At 42.6% G+C, this 18,832-nt stretch overlaps 1 protein-coding gene across 2 annotated transcripts in view; it reads right to left on the reverse strand.

Annotated features, from left to right (window-relative positions):
* The window catches only part of LOC149166414 (DNA replication factor CDC6B-like), a 388,798-nt gene that overhangs the window by 325,679 nt on the left and 44,287 nt on the right, over positions 1-18,832 (reverse strand). For both annotated transcript variants that reach the window (XM_089431340.1, XM_089431341.1), the window contains 2 exons: positions 13,242-13,503; positions 12,911-13,131 (listed from right to left, as the gene is read on the reverse strand). In XM_089431340.1, the coding sequence (XP_089287466.1) occupies positions 12,911-13,131; positions 13,242-13,503 (483 nt within the window). The remainder of the gene's footprint in view (positions 1-12,910; positions 13,132-13,241; positions 13,504-18,832) is intronic.

The following is an 18,832-nucleotide window of genomic DNA, read 5'->3' on the forward strand; positions in this document are numbered from 1 at the left end:
ACAGTTCCTCTTTTCACTGCTCCTCGGAAGGCATTTCTCAAGATTTGCTAAAAGCCCTATCCTCCATGAACTTCACATCTCGTTGAACTACTACCTTCTTGCTCCTTGGAAGATAGATTCTGCATGCCTTAGTGTTCTCGCTATATCCCACCAGATATCCTTTCTCTGCAGTTTGATCCAACTTCTTCCTCTTTACCTCGAGTATGCAATAATATGCAAGCTCCCAAATATCTGATGAGGAGTTCTATTCTGAACATAGACTGTCGTGTTGCATGCTTCTGCCCATAGGAATTTTGGCATATCCTGATCATACATAGAAGCCATCTCCCTCTTACATTTGTGAATGAGAGGGTTTGCACCTGTTAGAAAGAGGTCATCCACATACAACACCAGTATGAGAAGCTTATCATCTTCAACCTTAAAGTAAAGGTTAGGATCAGCTTCACTCCTAGTGAATCCCAACTTCATCAAATAGCTATCGATCCTCTCATACCATGCTCGGGGTGCTTGCTTCAGCCCATAGAGAGCCTTCTTCAACCTGCATACATGAGATTTTCAATCATAAATCTCAAATCCTTCAGGTTGCTCCACATAAACCTCTTCTTTGATAGAACCATGCAAGAACGCGGTCTTAACATCCATCTGATGTAGGTTCCATCCTTGTGAAGCCACAAGGGCTATGATCAAGCGGATGGTCGTATATCTGGCAACAGGTGCAAATATAATATTCTATACCTCCCTTCTGGGATAAACCATGAGCAAAAATGAACCTTATACTTTTCCATACTTCCATTTGCTGCATGCTTTATCTTGTAAAGCCATTTTGGAGTAACAATTGTCTTGTCCAGGGTCTGGGAACTACTTCCCAGACATCATTCTCCATAATAGACTCATATTCTAGGGTCATAGCATCCTTCCATAGTTAATGCTTGATGACATCTGAGAATGATGAAGGTTCATTTTGTATGATCGTGCTCATGATGGTCAAGTATCCCTGATACCTGTTAAGTTTCTTACTTTGATGGAAGGTTCCTGTTAAATTGGCAACTAGGGCCAAACTCCATGTGGGTCGGCTTATTTATGGCAGCTGATATTTTTATTGGATCCCTCTCATCGAGAGGTGTAGGATTGATCCAAAGATCATCTGATTCCGATAAGTATTTATGGAGATATGAATTTATTCTGTTTATGTAATTATTATCAAGCCGACCAGCTCTTATGTAGGCTCTAGAAGCCCAACCGCCGTGTCTATTCATCACCCTCATTTTAGTATAAATATAAGAGGATTTGATGTCATTTAGACACACTCTTTAAGTGATCTCCTCTCCACGTCTTGGGTTTTTGGAGAAGGAGAAACGTTAAAGAGTACGTTGGGCCAAGTATGATGCCCTAGCTTATATGCAGATGATGCCCTAGCCTACATGCTGTTCAAGAAGAGCCCTAGCCGCAGGTAAAAGAGGAGACTTAGCCGCAGTTAAGAAGAGCCCTAGCCGCAAGTAAAAGAGGAGACTTAGCCGCAGTTAAGAAGAGCCCTGGCCGCAGGTAAAAGAGGAGACTTAGCCGCAGTTAAGAAGAGCCCTAGCCGCAGGTAAAAGAGGAGGCTTAGCCGCAGTTAAGAAGAGCCCTAGCCGCAGGTAAAAGAGGAGACTTAGCCTCAATTAAGAAGAGCCCTAGCCGCAGGTAAAAGAGGAGACTTAGCCGCAGTTAAGAAGAGCCCTAGCCGCAGGTAAAAGAGGAGACTTAGCCGCAGTTAAGAAGAGCCCTAGCCGCAGGTAAAAGAGGAGACTTAGCCGCAGTTAAGAAGAGCCCTAGCAGTAGTCAAGGAAGAGGGTTGGCCGCAGTCAAAGGAGGCATAAATCCGCAGCCTAAAAGGGAACTCTAATCTGCTGTTTAGTGATGCCCTAATCCGGAGTTATGAAGAAGCCTTATCCGCAGCAAAAGGAGGGCTGATCAGCAGTGAAACATAAGCCCTATACGCTGTAATGAGGAGGCCCTAATCCGCTGTCATAATGGAGACCCTAGCCACTGTATTGAGAAGAGTTTAGGCAGCAGCAAAAGAAGGCTTCTATACGCTGTCTAGAGGAAAGTCATGAAGCCCTAACAGCAGTGAGGAGATCTGGCCGCAGGCAAAAAGGGAGACGTATTACGCTGTCAATCTAGCCGCAGTTTGATGTGTGATCCATCAACTGTCTAAGGAACTTCAATACGCTGCATAAGAAGCCCTAAAGAGCCCTACACGCAGCATTAAAAGGACCCATATATCAGCGTCTAGCAGCATGGAAATCTCTGTGACATTACTGCTGTTTAAAGAGCTATTTAGATCACTGTTTGAAGAGACTACAGCTACAGTCCACTGCTGGGCTAGGCCGGAGGCCATAGCCAACAGTTGGAGGCCTTTTTAGTAGCTGCATTCAGAAGGTAAGCAGCCCTATAAGGCAGCGTATCACTGGAGGATTGTATGAAGGCTAGCCACAGTAATCAGGTGAACTGTGGGGTATGTTTAAGGTGTTATGGCTCTCAGAGTTTGTGCCCAAACAAATGACCAGGTCTGCCATGCACCCGTCCTTATGAAAGGTACCAGATTAGTAACCTTGACATGATCAGTAAAGCAGCAAAGGAAGGAGAGTCTTATGGAAAGAAAGCTTCAGTAATCTGGGTAATTGACTGAGCTGTTCATCTGCTGCATATCTTCAGTCCTTGGGATCAGATCTGCAACCTCATTTTGTGTTATCTTCATGGTGAAGATCTTTGATGACTGATCTCTTATCTTGTCAAGTCAAAGTATTGACTTCTGATGTATATGTACTATCTCTCTCTCTGCTGAACCATTGAAGAACATAGAAGAAGAATTTATCAAGGGTTTCCCCACATTGGGGTTTGTCCCTGGCTCGCGCCATATCTTGTGTCCTCTTGTCTTGGCTTGTCTTCTGCGATTTTATATTTATGTTCTATCTGCAGTTTATTGTAATGTTGATGTGATTGCTAACTATGAAAATTTAAATAAATTGCTCTAGCATAGAACATACCTAAAATTAACAGTTCCTTAGGTTGCAGCATGTCCTTCAGCATCATCAAGTATCCCCCTAAGCCATGAAGGCCTCTTCCTAGAAGAGGAAGGCTCATGTGGATGAGGATCAATCGGATCCATGGGTTCTTCTACATCAGGCATTGATTCATCATCCTTTTCTTTCGGTTCCTTGGTGTCAGCTTCTTGAGAGCTACTCAAAGTCAGCAGATTGTCCACCTTGCTGAGAGCCATATCTTTGTCAAAGGTGACATCATGACTAATCACGACTTCCTTTGACCGGTGGTGAACATTCCTTCAGGAGTTTAGGAACCCAATGCTTGATGAGGGCATCAATTTTGTACATATACGACGGTGATTGTAGTTTCAGCCCATAGAAACTTTGGAAGTCTATGATCATGTAGCATGGCCCGGACAGCTTCCATCATCGTGTGGTTCTTCCTTCCCACCACACCATTCTGCTCAGGAGTATGTGGTGTAGTAGTCTCCCTCTTAATGCCAACCTCAGGTATGCCTGAGTAAACCAATTGTAATATATCGGAGGTCTTGCTTTGGCTTGAGGGGAATGGTCTCCTTTTGAGCTTTCCTTTGGCACATCCCGGACATACACCTTCTTTCTCTACTTGGAATTCGGGCATCCCTGTTACCATCTGTCTCACATCGAGTAGAGCATTGTAATGAAGGTGGGCAAACCTCCGATGCCAAAGTTAGGACTAAAGAGTTGTGTCACAAGACATGACACCTAGCGGACATCCATCGACCTGATATAATGAATCAACACTAAACCCAAGAGTAAAGGCATCTTTAACATTATTTTTCCATATACATACCTTGCCATTGCTGAAGGTTACCTTGTAGCCTCTGTCTTCCATTGCCAAGATGGACACTAGGTTCCTTTTGAGGTCAGGTGCATTTAATACATCCTAGAATTTCTAGCCTTCTTGAATGCTTGTCCTCTTTCTTGATTCCCAGCTCTCCTCTTACCTTTGCTGTTGAAATTGTCATTCCTTTGATTGCCATCAGAGGGATTTCGAGTTGCACCACTGCATACTGTACCATGCTTCTCTAATCATGATTATCATCATGCTGCCCATTCCATGATTTGTCCATCATAATGCTGCTCAAACTAGTGTGCACCATCATCATGCTATCCTATATGTCCATGATCTCATGTTGCCCTTTATGTCCATGATCTCATTCATCATGATGCTCATGATCTCATACATAGTGACTTGCTTTATCGCAAATGTAACATCGTCATTTTCTTCTAGCCTTAGGTCCAGCCTTTCCTTTTGATTTAGTCCCGGAATTATTTCTTTTCTTTGCATGAGAAGAAAAGGCAGCAGGAGGACCTTTAGGCATGGGCATTTCTTGCACTTCTTCCCTTGTTTCTTCTTGAATGCATCTAGCCATTCTAGGAATTACATTATTGTTCAGAAGAGTAGTCCTGAACACATACCATTCAGATGGTAATCCTCTGAGAGTTGTGAGTGCCATTTCTCTGTCAGTAATGGTTTCCCCAATAGATAGGAGATCGTTCTTGATCTCGGTGATTCTTAAGAAGTATGCTTGCATGCTTTCATCTTTACCCTTCTTGATTTCCCTCAACTTATTTCTAAGAAACAAAACTTGATTTGCATCATTAACTTTAAATAAACTCACCAGTCTGTCGTAGATTTCCTTGGAGGTGTCTAGATCAGAGATGTAGGCCACCAAGCGCTTGTCGATAGTCCCGGATGATCTTCTTTGTTTTGACTTCTCCATTTTTCCATTTGTTCCAGGCAGCAGCAGATGCATTTGATGAAGACTCAACAATATTGCCTCTTACATGGTCCAGCACTCCTTGATCTTCAAGGGTTAGATCAATAGACATCTTCCATCCGTGATAGTCAGCTTTCTCACGGAGCTTGTCTTCGGCAGGAAAGAGTGTTGAGGACCCCATAGTTCTTTTAGGATAGCCTTGCCAATCTTCTCTTCAATGATTGCTCTTGCTCTTGCTCCGGCTTTGTCTTCACCTCAGCTCTGATACCATGTTAAGTTATGGTATGTTCTATGCTTATAACAGTTTACTTCTTTTTCTTATTATATTCCACCGATTAGCAATCACATGTACATAAAGTAAAGTGCAGATAGAACATTAAACAATCGACAGAAAACAAGCCAAGACAAGAGACACAAGATGTGGCGGCTAGCCAGGGACAAACCCCACAATGTGTGGGGAAACCCTTTGATCAAATCTTCTTTTATCTTCAATAATTCAGCAGAGAGAAATAGTACAATAAATCTGATTCATATCAGCAGTAGCAAACCCTAGATCAGCAGCATCAGCATTAGCGGCTTCATTATCAAACTAGGGCAGACCATATCTCACAAACCGGCCGTCGGATTGACTTCATTCCACCACCAAAAGTTTCAGCTTCCAGAGGAGGTTCAGATGAACCTACAGCGCAGTTCAGATGAGGAGATCTTCTAGGCCACGCAAGTCAATCTTTACTTCTGCAGTTGCAGCTCCAGTTTCAGCAGTTTCTGGCTTCAAACTAGGGCAGTCGATATCTTGCAAACCGTTCATCGGATTGACTTCATTCCACCACCAAAAGTTGCGGCTTTCAGAGGAGGTTCAGATGAACCTATAGCGCAGTTCAGATGAGGAGATCTTCTAGGCCACGCAAGTCAATCTTTACTTCTGCAGTTACAGCTTCAATTCAGCAGTTTCCGGCTTCAAACTAGGGCAGTCGATATCTTGCAAACCATTCATCGGATTGACTTCATTCCACCACCAAAAGTTGCGGCTTTCAGAGGAGGTTCAAATGAACCTATAGCGCAGTTCAGATGAGGAGATCTTCTAGGCCATGCAAGTCAATCTTTACTTCTGCAGTTGCAGCTTCAAATTCAACAGCTTCCGGCTTCACATGTGTGAGAGAGAGAGACTCATTTCAGCGCAGTAGAGAAGAGACTCATATCTGCGCAGTAGAGAGAGAGAGATGTGATGAGATGAGTGAGTCTAAATGAGGAAAAGTCCTCTTATATTTATACACAATGTTGGTGGGTGAATAGATGCGACTGTTGGGCTTCTGAGCCTACATGAGTTGTAGGTCGGCTTGATAATAATTCCATAATCAAAATAAATTCATATCTCCATGAATACTTATCGGAATCGGATGATCTTTATATCAATCCTACACCTCTCGACGAGAGGAATCTAATAAAAATATTATCAGCCATGAATAAGGTGACCCACATGAAGTTTTGCCCTGGTTGCCAATTTTAACACTAACAGACACAGCAAGAACACTTATCAATGGCTTGCCTTTTACATTTGTCCATCCATCAGATACAATGGACACCCCATGGTCAATCCAAGAACTTGTCATTCTACTCAAAGAATGTGATATTTTTTCTTTTTCATGATCAAGTCCAATGGTTCTAGCCTTGTCATACACAGGGCTCTTGTATCCTTTAGGGGCATCATTTATGGCAGAAACCATTTCTTGCCAATAAGGTGAGCGAAGAAAATTGAATGGTATCCCACATGCATAGAGAAACCTGTAAATTTTTTAATCCACATCATTCCTACACCCTTCATCAAGGAAATCTAATATGGTTCTACGCCTTAAACTTGGTGACCCTGTGCCTCCATATCCACTGCCTTGGGAGGATGCTGAAGGAGTTCTTTGTGCATGTGATTGTGAGCTTGGTTCAAAGAAACCCTTTGATTTTTTAGATTTGTATTGGGCTTCCTCCTCTTCCCTTATGTATTTGGCTCTATCTGTTGCTGACACACCTGTACAAGTTTTGATTCCTATTTGTTTATCTCCATCCCATGGCCTTTTCCCGCAGAGGTGCTTTCTGGCACGGGTGTATGAACCTGTGTAATTATTGTTGCAATGGGGGCAATGAAATTTAGTGGTTCCACCCCCTTTCCCTGCTTCAGGCCTATTAACATATTTCCACAATGGAGTTTGGTCTTGTTTATTTTTTTGAGACTCATGTTCACTCTCCTCCAGCTCCTCCTCTCCGGGGTTTTCATCAAATCCACTATGACCCACTTCTTCATCCCCTTCTTCATTTTCAACCCTCCTTTTTCTACTCTCCAACACCATAATAACCAAAAAAGGAACCAAGAAAAAGAAAATGCCAAGAAATATAACCATGATGTTTGAATCTGCAAAAAAATGGAATGGGAATGGGAGAAAAAAAATTATTTATTTATTTAGTAATGAACATTAAAAAAAATTGCTAGAATAGAGCCTACCTCTTTGGCCTCCAATCTCCCCTTGCTCCTTGCTCCTTGGCACTTGCTCTCTCCTTGCTCCTTGCTCCTTGCTCTCACTCTCACTTGCTCTCTCTTGCCCCTCACTCTCTCTTGCTCCTCACTCTCTCTTACTCTCTCTTGCTCTCACTCTCACTCTCACTCACACAATTTCTAAAATAATGAAATTCATTGGAGGGAGGGTTTATTTATATTCCCTCCCTCCCTCCTTTTCCTCCCTTCACTCCCTTTTTCTTCCCCAACCGGCACCCTTTTTTTTCGGCGTAATTTATTTTTTCCACGCGATTTTTTGGGTGTCGCTCACGCCACCGGGAGCTTTTTTTATAGCCCAGGAGCATTCGGGAGCGATCGCTCCCCGACCGCTCCCAAGCTATAAAAATCGCTCTCGAAGCGACAGAAGCGACGCTCCCCAAATCAGTTCGGAAATAGGCAGGGAGCGAAAAAAATTTACGGGAGCACGCTCCCGAGTTGCTCCCGCCCGAAGTGCGGATTGGGAGCGAGATCGAGGGGGAGGGCCTAGAGCACATCTAATGCTACCCGAAATCAACACCTCCTCCATCTCCTTCTTCATCATCTTGTCATGGTACGATACATTACCTGCATCTGCAATTGACTCATGACGAGACAATATCAGTCTGATAAAACCCCTAGTCTAAGATGGCACATTTTGATCCACTGACTGAGCCAGAACTGCATTGCAAGCTAGGAGAGAGGCTCAGTGACTGCGCAATTGTGCAGTTAAAGAGCTCAGGGATGAAGCTTGAGCCTTGAGACTGCGCAATGCACAATCCAGGCTGGACTGAGGAAGGAAACTGCGTAGTCTAGGAGGTCAAGGTGACAGGTTGAGGGGATGGGCACTAATTCAAACCATTGTGCGCAGTTATGGGAGGCAAAGGAGGTTGGGTAACTACGCAATTGCATAGTTCAAGAGCTCAAAGTTTGAGCTGGAGCTCAGAGACTGCGCAATTCATAGTTGAGGCCAGGCTAACAGGTTGGATTGCGTAATTCTAGGGGCTAGGGTCTCAGCTTGAGCACTGGAACTGCGTAGTCCTGGGAGACAGGGATTGCACATTGCGCAGTGGAAAGGAACAATGTTGTACCCTGAGGGTTGGAACTGCGCAATGCGCAGCTAGGGAAGGTTGGATGAGGCTAAGTTGCTGGGAAATTTCTGAAAATTGGCTAAGTGTGGGGTCAATGAACTGATGTGATCAATGACATGACTTGACTGTGACCACACTTAAACACTTGACGACACAACAACATAGATCATCTGTGACACATAAACCACACATTTCCCTCAATGCAACAACTTTGTGATGACTTACGACAAGTGCAACACCAAAGGTACGCTTTGTGACGACCGTGACGACACTTGCGCGACAGCGCTTAAAAATTTGGGAATGAGTGCGATGGATGTTCACATGGTTAGATCAACTCATTCACACAAAGATAACCCCTTGAAACCACCAAAACAAGCTAACATGCTGAAAAGACGATATTTTTCCTTTCTTACAAAACGGACCAAAACACTTAAAGAAAACACATGGAATGGACTTCAATGTTTGCGACAAAAACATGTAAGACCAAGGTAGGCTTCGAAATTTGGTGCAAGCCAAAATTTTGGAGGGTGTTATAGCAGTGACAACAGGCTCCAAGTTCACAGACTATGGAGAAGAGCTGACCTTGTTTGGGCTCTAAGCTTTCATTGTGACGAATTGTTTTGCGGAAGGGTTTTGGCTGGTCTATATTTCGAAATTATTCATCCATAAAACTTATCTAAAAAATTCTCAAAACTTTATTTGATCTTGGGTTACAAAGAATTAATTTGCTAATGGGAGCTAATAATTTTATTTTGTAAATATTGTATATTTGTAACTATTTGTAAAATATTCTAACCCTTGTTTTGATTTTGTAGCTCTTGGGGTTTTTGGGTTTTGAAATTTTTGTATATATTGGGGTTTTGGGAATTCATTCATTCATTTGTGCAAGTGATTTTCTCAAGCCATCAAGGATGTTGAAATTTTCTGAAGAGAATAGCCCTAAAGCTAGGGTTTGAAGGGTTTCACTCCTCCAAGTGTGACGTCTAGCCTTCTTGGGCATTTTCCTTGGGGTTTTGAGGCAGATCTAGGCCTAGGAAGGCAAGATCTAGCCCTTGGACCCCCTCCAAGCTCAACGTTCAGCCAAGGAAGGAGGACACTGGCCATTGAAAGTGATTGTGGCATTTTCGTGGCGAAATTCTTGTGATTGCAGGGGTCCAAATTTTCTTTTGAGGCCTTCTAGGCCTAACTAAAGGCTCTCCAAACCCAGACGGCAGCCCTATACCCCTCTATCCCCTTGTGACAGCCTTGTTTAGCCCTTCCTCTACCTTGTCGTGGCCTTTTAAGGCCTTGTCCCTTAAGCCGAGGGCCTTTTAGGACCTAATCTCTTTGACCACAACCCTAGAAGGGATTTTTTCCTAAACCACAGGCCATTTTTGGCCTTGTTGTGGCCTCTTAAGGGCCTCTAGCCCTCTCGGCCCCTCTCCTTTAGCCTCTTCTTCTCCCTAGCCATGGCCTTTTTAAGCCCTCTCCCCCTCATCATTGCCTTTCCCTTGGCCTTTTAGCCTTATCGTTGGCCTTTTAGCCCTCATCCAAGCCATTTTTCAGCCATTGAGTTAGTTTGCATTGGTTTATGGTCTCTAACATCTTGTCTTGCAGTGATTTTGGAGCTAACTTGGTTGATGCAGGTGGTCAAGTGCCTTGAAAGAGTCTCTAGTCACCAACAAGGCCATTAGGCATAGTGGTTTTCCCTCTTGCCCTCTTTGGCTCATCACTGTTTCATTTGAATTCTGAAGCATATTAATGTCACAGGTGTATTCTGGGCATAAACACATCTAAAAAAGGTCCTAATCGCATCAATTAATCACTTAAGGCATAAAAAAATAATCTTGTGGTTGAATGGATTGCATATAAGTGAAATTTGAAGGACTGTTGGGTATATCCAAGATCTGATATGTTTGCTACATAGTACAGCCATCTAAAATCACCTACAGCAATGATAAAATCATAAAGTGGTGGCATCATAAGTAACTTGCATCCATATTCTCTCATTGGCATATCATTTGCACTTCTTGGCATCTCTTATCATTTTTGGGGGACTGTCATCATAATCTAAGGTTCGCGGGGCTTTTTTTGTTTTCTTTTTGGAAATTTCGAACTTTTATGTGAGGAACTATGCTTTCCGAACACTCCCAACATGCCCTTGATGCTCCATAGACTCTTCGTAGATGCTCCCTAATGGTAATGTTAAATTCTTAAAGTAAAAATGACATTCCAACCTCATCAGACTTCATATGGAGAAAATAGAATTTCATATCCCATTCAAAATTCAACAGACTAAACAGATTTCAGGATCAATGGGATTGTGGCTTTCATTGGATTATATCATATATGACGGCATGTGATTGGCATTTAATCAAGAGCATTGAGCCCTATATGTACCCCAGTGTTGGTGTTGTTGATTGTTGAACTCCTTTGTCATGGCCTTAGCAAAAATGTACCCTTCACTCAAGTCAAAATCATTGATCAAGCATGTTAAGCTTTCTCTACCATATAATGAGGCTTGGACTAGGCCATTTGATCAAAATCAGGCAATGTTGACTAACATCCCTAGAGAATCGAAGTAAAGGCAAAGGCTAGACAAGAGAAAAGGAATCTAGATTCTAGATGGTTGACACATCTAGATGATTGATGCTGGAATAATTAATTATTGATGTACAACGAATACCATGTCTATCTTGATTTATGTAAAAAGATGCAAATTCTCATGTCTTCTAGAACTATTTTGGTATTTTGGATGTTTTTTTTTAATATAAATGCAAAAAAAGAAAAGATTATATATATATAGTAGATGCTTCGCTTCCTAGATTTTTGGGAACTGATGCTTCCGTGGATCCACTTCCAAAAAACGTCCCTGCTTCATCCAACATTGAACTGGACAAGATGTAACAAAGGAAAATCATCCAACTACCACTAAAAATGTAAAATGTAACAACTTGGCCTAACATTAGTTAAGGATCATCTTAATCATACAGGCTTTACAGATGACTTAGTGTCGGTTGACCTCAGTCAAGGACCATCTTAATCATACTAGCTTTACATATGGTTGTAGTGTCATCCATCACAAGCCAGAGACAATAAAGTATGTGACGTGGAATCGCAAGGTTGCTAGGACATTTTTAAAACTGGGTTAAAGCAGAAGACAATCATTTCGTTCTTGCACCACTTCATTGGAAAGAGGTTTTGTTTGGGGACAAGTGGATTATTTGGCAGGCTAGCCAGAGTAAGTGAGATATGGTCAGATTAATTGACATTTTCTTCTTATGAAATTGGTATTTTCATGCAACTTTTCAAGAGGAGAATACACCATTGAATATGACAAAAATTGCTCCTTTCAGATGAGATTTGGCTATCCAGTTTTCAGCCTGAATGGATATGTTTTGAAAAGATATAAATATTCTTCAGGGAGTAAGGGTGGATTTGTCAGCTCTCCTTGCTAATCTAGGCAGGGAAATATCTTATGTCTGTTCTACATCTGCATATGTAACTCTTGATGTACCTACAATATGAAATTTAATGTGAAATATGATGCATTTTCAATGGAAAAAAATAGAAACTGTACAATAAGCAAAAATAATATAAATATATCTGGTATATGCCACAAATTGTCTGTGCTAAAAAACATCAGGCATTTCGTTTGGAACCCTTAAATAAATTTGTTTGATGAATGACAACTAACAGAACAAGCTGTCATTTTAAGGACAGTATTCGATTCACAGTTGGCTAGTTATACAAGCACTTGGCTCAAGATGCAGTGGCAGGCTGATGTAAGTGTGAAAATGTAAAACGAAAGCCTTTTTTAAGAAGAATGAATAAACACGAGGCATACAGGAAACCGCTTGAAAAAGTGGATGAAAGGGCGACATAATGATGCCAAATTTTGGAAGGAACAACCAGCTACTTCCACAACATTGCCACTAGACAATATCTTTTATTAGTGGATTCAACACAAAATGTAATCAACCAAATAAAAGACTCAATTTTTAGGGTAAAACACTAGGGTAGCAATAACAGCCAAGTGATCATTATAGAAGACAAGTTCATAAGAAAATTATCTATGCATGATATCTAATTCGGTTGACAACTGTTCTTCATGCAAATGCATTGACTAGATCTGATCATTTTTAACTGTACAACATTATTGATATTAATTGAAATATATTGTTCTCCAAATATTTCAATGCAACTAGCAGGCTTTACATTTATACGTTCATAATATAATTCCAAGAATACCATTTATGCGCTAATCCTACAAGATGTCTACTGAACTACAAGCAGTAGCATCTGAAAATAGAACTTTTCTTGAAAGCTCATCCAAGATCTTCTGCAACCAACAAAGACTAGTGCAACTTCCAGAATAAAAAGAAATTCAAAAAATGTCTATCATGCATTTGAGATGGTAACAGAAAACAAATTCTATAGACAAGCTGCTCTATTATAAAATTTTATGCAACTGAGACATAAGAATGTGAATCCCGCATGGGAAAGTCTAAAACAGTGTCATAGAGTTTGCCTCACCTCTTTGACCCACTTGATAAATAGTGATTTGAGTTTTTGCATTACAAGAGACTTCCCAGTCCCTGGACATCCACACACATACAGACTTCCAGCTTTCTCTTGTTCTATGCACACCCTACAGAAATCAAAAACCTTTTCCTGCTCATCTTCACGACAAATCATTGATTCTGGAATTGCAGACAAATGCAAAGCCAACTTTGCCGCATGAATGTGAGAAGAATCTGCATTGCATGTGTCAACAACATTTGACAGACAATTAAACAAGTCATCAATATTCAAGCATTTAAAGTTCCAAGACAGTCTAGTTATAATTATGAGCAAATATGCCTACCTTTTGGTTTCCATGTTTGTGTTGGGTCAAACAGCTGAGGGCCCTTATTACTAGAATTATGTTTCTGAGTAACTACAGATTCTCCAGATACCGCTGCCTCTTGTGTCTGGTCGAAGAGCTGATCATCCGTTTTAGTAGAATTGCACCTTTGAGTCACTTCAGAATTCTCAGACTCTCCCTGCTTTTGTCTCTGATTCAAGAGCTGATGGTCCTTCACAGTAGATTTGAGATTGTTTGTGACTTTAGATTCCCCACATGCTACCTACAAAGCAATAAAATCAACTTTGTCGTGGCTTTGGGACATCTATCTCATTTAAAAATAAAGGACAAAAATATTAAATAATTTCTTTTGAGAGACATAACCCAAACCTCCCATCTTTTTTCCAGATCAGTTTTTTGTAGATAATCAGGTAGCAGAAATGCAGCATAAATGCAAACACGACATGATAAAGAAACATCAAAGATATGTTGTTTGCTAATTTTTTCTTCTGCTGCAGTTCTTCCCCATAGACAATGTCAATGTTGATTTTCTAAGAGTTCTGTCCGTCTGTTGGCGTTTCTATCAATGGCCTCCACCCTTCCAAGTATTCTTTGAAACATCTGACCATCTTCTATTCCCTAAAAGTGGGTCGGTTGGCCAGTGGATGACAACCATAGGAGGAATTTTCTCCTAGATTTGTCTTCAGCTGGAAGCCAGCTGCCCCCAGATAGCTCGATGTGCCACGATCTCCGCCACCTAAGCCAGCCATTATGCACCCTCGCCCATCTATCATGATTGCATGTTTGAAGGTGGGCCTTCCAACCCCGAAGGTATGGCTTTCATTATGTAGTTGGGTGTCTTTGCTTACTTATCATAGAAACTTTTGAGCATGGATTAGTGGGGGGATTCGATGGAAAGAATGGGCTTGGTTTGTACACTTGTCCCCTTTTCCAATTTGGTAGTTAACCTTGTATCCTAGTCCCACGGGATCCCCTCTATTGGCTAATAGCTTTAGGAGTAGCATTACATGGAAACCCCGACTTTGGTTGCGTGGTCCCACTTCCTAACATCACATACATCAGTCCCCTCCGCTCATTATGACCGCTTTTCACATATTTCCCATTTGGGTCCACATTTGTCCATTGGGTCCACAAGGAGTCAACCTCCCCCTCCCTTTGTCCACACTTTGGATCGTGCCTGGAACAATGCCACAGAGGTTGATGCAGCTAAAATGAAAATAAAAAGCATAATTTGGCCACTCTCAACAGGAAATGTACCATAAAATGCAAAAGATGGCCGAGACGTACAAATTAAGCATGTGGGCAAAAGCCAACATGAGCTAGACCCCTATCATCATGGCCATCACACTGGCTCCCAAGGCCCCTCATATTGGCCCCCTACATAATTATGGAACCATTGATTGTCCCAATCCCTGGTGGGCAATGAAATGCCCTACCTTAAGGGGGTTTTCACTGCTATATCATACACAGCACGCTCTCATCCCCTGGAGCCCCAAGCAGTTATAAAAGAAAAATCAATAAAAGGCAAAAGGCATATGAAGAATGGTGGAAAAACAAAGGTCAGGTAACTCATGTACCATGATTGCTCCCTCCTACATCTATACACCCAAGTGTGGGCTTCCCTCATCATAGCTACCCTTGTACCATGGCATGTGGCTTGGAGCCTTCCCCGATGCCCCACTGATTATATCACATCACACCTGCCATATGACAGATGTACGATGGACCTGTCACTCCCTTAGAGGTTGAAACCACTTAATAGGATCCTTGATTAACCTCCTTCTTGAACTTGGAGACAATTGTACACTCTAAAGTCCATTATGGAAAGGCATGCCACTATGAAGTGCCCATTTGGTTCCATGACTTGTAAGCCCATTTATTCAATTATCTTGATTTGGGGTAGCATCGGATATGCTCTAGCCATGAAAATTTGTAATATTCCTAATTAGCCATGGCTAACTGGAATATTCGATTTTGCTCAATTTTGCCTTGTATAGCTGTTTATAAATAAAAAGGTGAGGAGAGGGGGAATACTCATTTCATGAATAAAGACACTCCCTAGTAGCACAACGTTGTAACTTAAAAGGTGAGCCAAGGGGGGCCAAAGAACCACGTAGAGGAGGGGCCCACGTAGACACATGGAATGACTGCGCAGATGATGAGAAACACATGGCAAGAGGAAAGCTATGTTGGAGGAGGTGAGCCTTGGGATTGAGAGAGGCCAATGCTATAAAGGAGAGAGGAGCCTCCTCATTTTAGCATTCGATTATGTGCATTTGAGCTAGTCACTTCAACTTGGAGCACGCTGGCTGTTTAGCTAGTCTGCAACACTGTTTAGTGAATTGAGTGTCTCCGTTCAGAGATCTCACCCTTAGCCCCGGGGGACTTCGAGTGCCTGCTTGAGCAAGGTATTTCCATCAGTATTTTTGCAGTAGTTTCATCAGCATTTTGGCAAGAGGATTGAACATCTTAGATGACTGCGCAGCCTTGAGAGGGATGACGCAGTTCTTTCTGGCAGGAGTTCTCGATTGAGGTTTTGCAGGTGGATTTGTGCTGAGAGGTTGAGCAGGGGATCAGCTCTTGCATATTGGAGGATTTTGGCTGAGTTTTAGGCAGAGTTGTGGTGGGTTTATTTCAGTGGCAACGCAGAGCCTTAAGGGATTGTGTGGGTCCTCAAGGGGCGATTTTCGGGAGTCGGCCATTTCAGAAAAGCTTTCTGGGTTTTTCTGGGTTTTCTGAGTAGAATCCGGTTCCAGAGTTTCAACATTTTCTGAGGAGGGGAACAGCCCTAAATCCTCATTTGATTTCTAGTAGCATGGCAGATCTCCAGCAGCTTGGACGCAGTTCAGAGAGAGGCCATTCCTTTGCTATTCTGAGTGTATTTCTTCACTTGCCTTGTGCAAGTCGAGGTGCCATCTTTTTTATCACCTCCTGTACTCATTCTATTACTCAGTATAATAAAATGGCTTAGCATTTCTCTCTGCATTTCTTGAGTATCTGCTTATGGTTATATTGTTATATGTTGCACCATTGTTATTTTCATCTCTTTGAGCTTCCCGGCTACTATACCACTTGTGTGTTTTCTCCTATACTCTTAGAAAGGGTCTGGAAAGGGCCAGGTAGCCTCTAGATCTCATCCTCTTTTCAGAGGCGACATATCTGGTAAATGCCCTCTCAGTCCATCTCTGGTTGGAGTTTGCTTATGTTTGAGGAACATTCCTAATAAGGGATATTACAAAATTGGTGGAGAAGCTAAAGCACATGAGATTTCCAAGACCCTGAAATGGTTTGGACAGATTGTACCCAGTTTGGGAGATATTAAAATAATTAATATTTTTAATGGAGTTCCAAAGTCTAAACTAAGGAAAAATAAACTATTAATGGGTATTAATATAAAACTGGGTTAGAAGGTTCCAAAAGTCATGGATCAAGCCAAATATAATCTTCGCCATTGATTAGAGATTTAATCTTGGTCGTTGAAGGACCAACGAGAAAAGTATAAGAAGAGGCTTAAGGGTCAGTTAGAGAACACACCAGAGTGATCAGTCATTCATTTTGCTAGAGTGGGGTTGCTAAGCAAAGTTGAATCAATGATCAGCAATGAAGGGCAGTGAGTACGAGGCAGAGAGGCAGAGACAGTATTGAGAGACCAGCACAGAAACAGAGAGAGCGAGAGCAGCAGCCAGTTTAGGCTATGCAGAGCCCAACAGAGAGCGCAGAGCCAGAGGGGCTGCGTCATCCACGCAGAGGCTACTAGAGTGATGCAGAGGGTCCCAGAGGTTGCACAGTGCCTTAGAGGGTTGACGCAGAGGGTCCTGGGACTGACGCAGGTCAGAGAGAGGCTGACGCAAAGGCCAGAAGGGCCAGCGCTGAGCTTCAGTTGTGTTGGAGAGGGTTTCGTGGGACAAGTTTTCTGAATATCTGTTTCCGAATATAGAGGTATTGTTGTCGATTAGTTTTCTCTGTCAGGTGAGCCGATTAGGCACCCTGTTGTACTCAGAAAGATTGCATTATAATAATAAACCCTCGGAATAGTTGCATCGGTTTTCCCGCATTGGGTTTTTCCGGGGACATTTGTCCAAAAATAACGGTGTCACTTGTGTGTTTGTTTTCTTTCAGCTGATGATCTGTAGATGTTGTGACTGTATTGTGTTTATTTCGGTATTTAAATGTTTTAAATAACTTGTTCAGAATTTACAAGTAGAAGAAATAAACCAGCAGAATACAGATTAATTTTCTAATGGATAGACTTAGAAAATTCAACATGGTATCAGAGCGTGGTTGCAGATCACAGGAGAGCTGAAGGCATTAGCTAAGCAGAGCATTTGTAGCAGAATCAACTGTCCCGAGTGACAGTAGTTGATCCTTGCAAAAGTGACAGAGGAAGGATTGACGCAGAGGGACGACATCATCAGTCTGGGCCAGAGAGAGGCCAAAGCAGACGCTGAGGAGGGCAAAGAAAGGTTCACGTAGAGCCACGCAGAGGCCAAGAGGGTTGACACAGTTGGCTGAGGGAGTTATTTTTCCGGTTCCGAGATTGCGTAGAGCCAAGAGGCTCAATCCTTCAATTGTTGGGGCGAAGGAAGCTGTGGGAAGTTTGCGTGAGCGAAGCTGGTGGGGTACTGTGGTTAGAACAATACCTAACAGGGCAAAACCAAGGTAAAGGGAGTTGCTGCCAAGGCAGATTTCTAGCCAAGGAATCTGGATCAGTGTTGCGGTTGCACAGACGATTGGATAGGAGCAACTTGACGGTTGGCAGAAGGATTTTCAGGATGGAAATCGGGACTCAGAGGGAGTCTAGAAGAGAACTTCCAGAGGGGAAGTAGAGAGACTCAGCAGGAGTCGAACCAAGAACTTCCAGACGGGAAGTGGAGAGACTCGGCAGGAGTCGAACCAAGAACTTCCAGACGCGAAGTAGAGAGACTCAGCAGGAGTCGAATCGAGAACTTCCAGGCGGGGAGTAGAGAGACTCGAAGGAGTCGACAGAGAAGAGCAGAGAGATGGTCGTGAATGGGCTGAGAGATCAGGACAAGCTGGACGGATCATCCAACTTTGTGGTCTGGAAGGCCAGGATCTTGTCCATTCTAGACAGATATCATATCAAGGGCTTCGCCTTGAGAGTAATGTCTATCACAGTTGACCCGATAGCTAATGAAAGGTACGAGGAGGCAATGGCTAAAGCAAAGTGCATCATCCTTGATGGGGTCAAAGATCATGTGGTCCAACATATTGCCGAGAAAGAAACAACAAAGAAGATGTGGGACACTTTGAAGACATTGTACCAGCATACTACCGTGTAGAGGAAGATGCTCCTGGAGAATCAGCTAAGGTCATACCAGATGCAGAAGGGAGAGCAGATAGATGTCTTCCTCGGTCGGTTGAAGGAAATCTGTGATCAACTGACTTCCATAGGGGCCACGCTGGATCAGGAGTTGATGGTAAGGACCGCACTTAACGCAGTGTTCGAGGATTGGGAGACATTTGTCCAGAGCATACTGGGCAGGACAAGTCTTCCGGATTGGGAAGAACCATGGGTGGCTCTTCGTCGAGAAGGGATCAGACAATTGACCAAGGCGGGAAGTAGCAGCAAA

The sequence above is a fragment of the Pinus tabuliformis genome, chromosome 5_1, assembly GCF_031772625.1.
Source record: "Pinus tabuliformis cultivar Carrire ecotype Pingquan chromosome 5_1, CPIR1, whole genome shotgun sequence".
In the NCBI taxonomy this organism is placed as follows: domain Eukaryota; kingdom Viridiplantae; phylum Streptophyta; class Pinopsida; order Pinales; family Pinaceae; genus Pinus; species Pinus tabuliformis.